This window comes from Poecilia reticulata, linkage group LG18 (genome assembly GCF_000633615.1).
Source record: "Poecilia reticulata strain Guanapo linkage group LG18, Guppy_female_1.0+MT, whole genome shotgun sequence".
Classification (NCBI taxonomy): domain Eukaryota; kingdom Metazoa; phylum Chordata; class Actinopteri; order Cyprinodontiformes; family Poeciliidae; genus Poecilia; species Poecilia reticulata.
The window spans coordinates 22,001,745-22,005,575 of NC_024348.1; the positions used below are offsets into that span (position 1 = coordinate 22,001,745).

At 45.5% G+C, this 3,831-nt stretch overlaps 2 protein-coding genes across 2 annotated transcripts in view; one reads left to right on the forward strand and one right to left on the reverse strand.

The window, feature by feature from the left end:
• The window catches only part of LOC103480986 (atrial natriuretic peptide receptor 2), a 22,944-nt gene extending 22,409 nt beyond the window's left edge, over nt 1-535 (reverse strand). The window contains exon 1 of the mRNA XM_017310365.1: nt 531-535. Coding sequence (XP_017165854.1) covers nt 531-535 — 5 coding nt within the window. The remainder of the gene's footprint in view (nt 1-530) is intronic.
• LOC103480945 (nephronectin) overlaps nt 7-3,831 on the forward strand; it is an 8,597-nt gene continuing 4,772 nt past the window's right edge. The window contains exons 1-4 of the mRNA XM_008436143.2: nt 7-1,315; nt 1,882-2,001; nt 2,797-2,916; nt 2,991-3,122. Of these exons, the coding sequence (XP_008434365.1) occupies nt 1,087-1,315; nt 1,882-2,001; nt 2,797-2,916; nt 2,991-3,122 (601 nt within the window). The 5' untranslated portion in view covers nt 7-1,086. The remainder of the gene's footprint in view (nt 1,316-1,881; nt 2,002-2,796; nt 2,917-2,990; nt 3,123-3,831) is intronic.

Here is a 3,831-nt window from a genome sequence, read left to right on the forward strand (position 1 = left end):
GAAACGGCCTAGTTAAAGCTTAAAGGTCAACAATAAGACTTTAGACATGAGGTTGTTGCAGAGCAGAAAAACAAGACAGATGATCATGAGCAGCAGCAAAAACCAGCCTAGATCTGATTAAGATCCTTTTAATTAAGGAACATTTCTAAAAATCTCTGGATTACAGTCGGCTTCAGAGAATTCAGGGATTGGAAAACYGGCTGATTTATGAATCTTTTCACAGATTAAAATAATTTTAAAAATCCAGTTTGGGAGGCTGAACCCCTCGACACAAAGCTACACGATACTGGCTGGTGTCTGATAAGCATCCAGTCCAGATGCTGATTGGCTGATCGGATCAGAGATGTTGAACTCCAAGGTCAGGTGTGTTACAGCTAAAACGCCCGTTAGCTTCTGCACGTATGAATGAACTTCAAGGTTAGTCATTAAAACAGGCAGTTACTGGCATTTTCAGAAGGAATCAAGTATTTGGATCATCTGTTCGTTGGTGGCTGTGGACCAAAAAACGAACTCAGATTCCTCCCAGTTACTTCATATCWGACTCAAACATTCCCAAACCTGCCAAGTGGATATGAAAGCTATAGATCCGCACCGACAAATCGATATGCTTGCAGTTTTCCACACACTGAYAGTGGGAGGGTCAGCACAGTGGTGCAGCCGGTTCTAATGGTCCTTCTGGACTGAGTCAGCATGTTCCCTCTCTGGTTCGGTCCAGACACGTGACTGCTGGGTCTCTAACCTGCCCTCAGGTTGTTGTTGACCTGTCCAGGGTGTGTGACCTTCCTGCTGCCCAGAGATAAGCGGCTACAGATGGATGACATTCCAGGTGTTGGGACTCGTCTGCAGTCCTGGTGCGGGTTCAGTTCAGACCACCTGAAGGGAGCAGCAGCCTGTCTGTCTGTCTGTCTGTCTGTCTGTCTGTCTGCGGTGGAGGAACAGAGGCAGGACGTCTGTCAACACAAACCCAAACAAACCGACCCGCCTGGAGACCCGGGAACGAGCCCCCAGGATTTCCTGGAATCTGTTTGGGTTTCGCTGCTAATGAGCAAAAACATGTAGAACAGCAGCGGCTTCCAGGAAGATTAGATGCTGGGGAACGATCCGGCGTCAGCCGCTGGACGAGTTCATACACGAGCGGCCCGTCGCATGTTCACTAACACGTCTGTGTGTGTGTGTGTGTGTGTGTGTGTGTGTGTGTGCGTGTGTGTGTGTGTGTGTGCAGCTGACTGTCAGCAGGGCTGCAAACATGGAGACTGCGTCGGACCGGACAGCTGCAAATGTCACCCGGGATACACCGGAAAAGCCTGTAACCAAGGTAACGAAGCGTCCAAGTGAGCGTGGGTTTGACGTGTTGGGAAGGTTTGGATTCCTGCAGATAGACAGACAGGCAGACAAGCAGACAGGCAGACAGGCAGACAGACAGACAGACAGACAGACAGACAGACAGACAGACAGACAGACAGACAGACAGACAGACAGACGCATTCCTGCAGTGGCTGTTTGACCTGTGAAAGCGTGTCGTACCTGCAGCTCCCCAAACATGTACACACACACACACACACACACACACACACACACACACACACACACACACACACACACACACACACACACAGAAACACACCATCTGCTGATTAGAGGCTTCCATGTGACTCACATCCTGACTTCAAGCACCTACTGGCTTTCTGGCAGACGATTCATTCCCAGTTTAACCATCATCCTGCTGAGGATGAGGAGGCTCAACCTGCAGACACACGTTTCAATCCTCCTGGTCATTAACAGAGGTCAGAGGTTAWTCCAACAGGCCGACGTGAGGAGWGRAAAGAGGAGCTCTCAGGCTGACGTTTGACCTCTGCCCTCTGTGCTGTGGGTGTGTTTCAGACCTGAACGAGTGCGGAGTGAAGCCGCGGCCCTGTAAGCACCGCTGCATGAACACGGCCGGCAGCTTCAAGTGCTTCTGCCTGGACGGCTTCGCCCTGCAGCCGGACGGCAGCTGCAGGAGTGAGAGACCTTCAGACTGCTTCTGCTGCGACTCAGGCCCAGGATAACCATTTTAGTTATCGATTAATCTATTATTATGACGATTAATCGATTACTCTGCTGATTAATCAATTATTCTGCTGATTAATCAATTATTCTGATGGTTAATTGGTTTTTCTGACGATGAATCAATTATTCTGGCGATTAATCTATTATGACGATTAATCAATTATTCTGGCGATTAATCTATTATAATGACGATGAATCAATTATTCTGGCGATTAATCTATTATGACGATTAATCTATTATGACGATTAATCTATTATGACGATTAATCGATTAATCAATTATTCTGACGGTTAGTTGGTTATTCTGACGATTAATCGATTACTCTGGCGATTAATCTATTATTATGACGATTAATCAATTATTCTGACGGTTTATTGGTTAATCAGACAAAAAAATTGCACATTCTGCTAATTTTTCAATTATCCTTTTTAGTACAATATTAGAAGATGTAAATAAATAATTAATTTTAAAGCCTAAAATAGATTAACAGCATTCTGTTATTGAACATCGATCGTTTGTAGCAAACGATGCATCTGCTCCTAAAGATTTAAACGCCTTCAGGCTTTTATCATCCAGTTTTTGTAGAAAGAAATGAGAAATCATCCAAATATAAATTATTATATGATTAACTGATTTATTGCTTGCTGCAACAGGCCTAGTTGACATTTGTTAACCGATTAATCGTGATTAATTGATCTACCGTTTCCTGATTCCTTGCCTGAATCGTTCTCATGTCKTGCTCTCAGACGTGCGGACCTGTTTCCATGCCAACTGCCAGTACGGCTGTGAGGTGATGAAGGGCGAGGTGCGGTGCACCTGTCCGTCTCCAGGGTTACGGCTGGGCCCGGACCGCCGCTCCTGTGTGGGTCAGTGTTGGGTTCTGGGCGGGTTGGACCCGGTTTGGTTTCCGTTTCCTCACCGCCGGCTGGCCTCTCCTCAGACGTCGATGAGTGCGCGCTGGGCGCGGCCTGTCCGCGCCGCAGGAAGTGCGTCAACACGTTCGGGAGCTTCTTCTGCAAATGCCACCTGGGCTTCAGGCTGACGTTCATCGACGGGCGCTACGCCTGCATCGGTGAGGCTCAGCGGAGATTCACGCTGCAAAACCACAAACGCTCATCTGACAGCTCAGCGCAAAACAGAGATAAAACTACTGCGAGCTTAAACTCCCTTTACAAAATAAAGTCCATTACATTCGTCAATCTTCAAAAATCACCTGATTAGTAACGACCAAACCAAAGAGCAAAGCAAATCACGATCTCACCCCGCGGCTGGGCGATCAATCTGTTCGATTGATTAATCAAATGTTTGTTTTTTATGGTTGAATTTTTGGAAAATCAGGATATTTTCCCACCAATTCGCTCCTTGTGTTTCCATGTAACAGAGTGATGTCAGCGCAGTCGGGCGGCCATCTTGTTTAACCATCGAGTTTTACAGCTTCTGTTAATTTGGGCTTTGATTTCAGGTCAACACTGTGAACAAATGTAACAGTCAGGATAAGATTTTTACAAAAATAAACTCATAATGTTACAAGAATACAGTCTTAGTAACATGAGAATAAAGTATAAATTTCACCTGAAGTTTAACCAGAAGCTCCAGTTTAATCTTAAAACCCAGTTTAATCTGAAGTCCCAGTTTAATCTGAATCTAAAGTTTAATCTGAAGCCCATTTAATCTGAAGCCCATTTAATCTGAAGCCCCAGTTTAATCTGAATCTAAAGTTTAATCTGAAGCCCATTTAATCTGAAGCTCCAGTTTAATCTGAAGCCCATTTAATCTGAAGC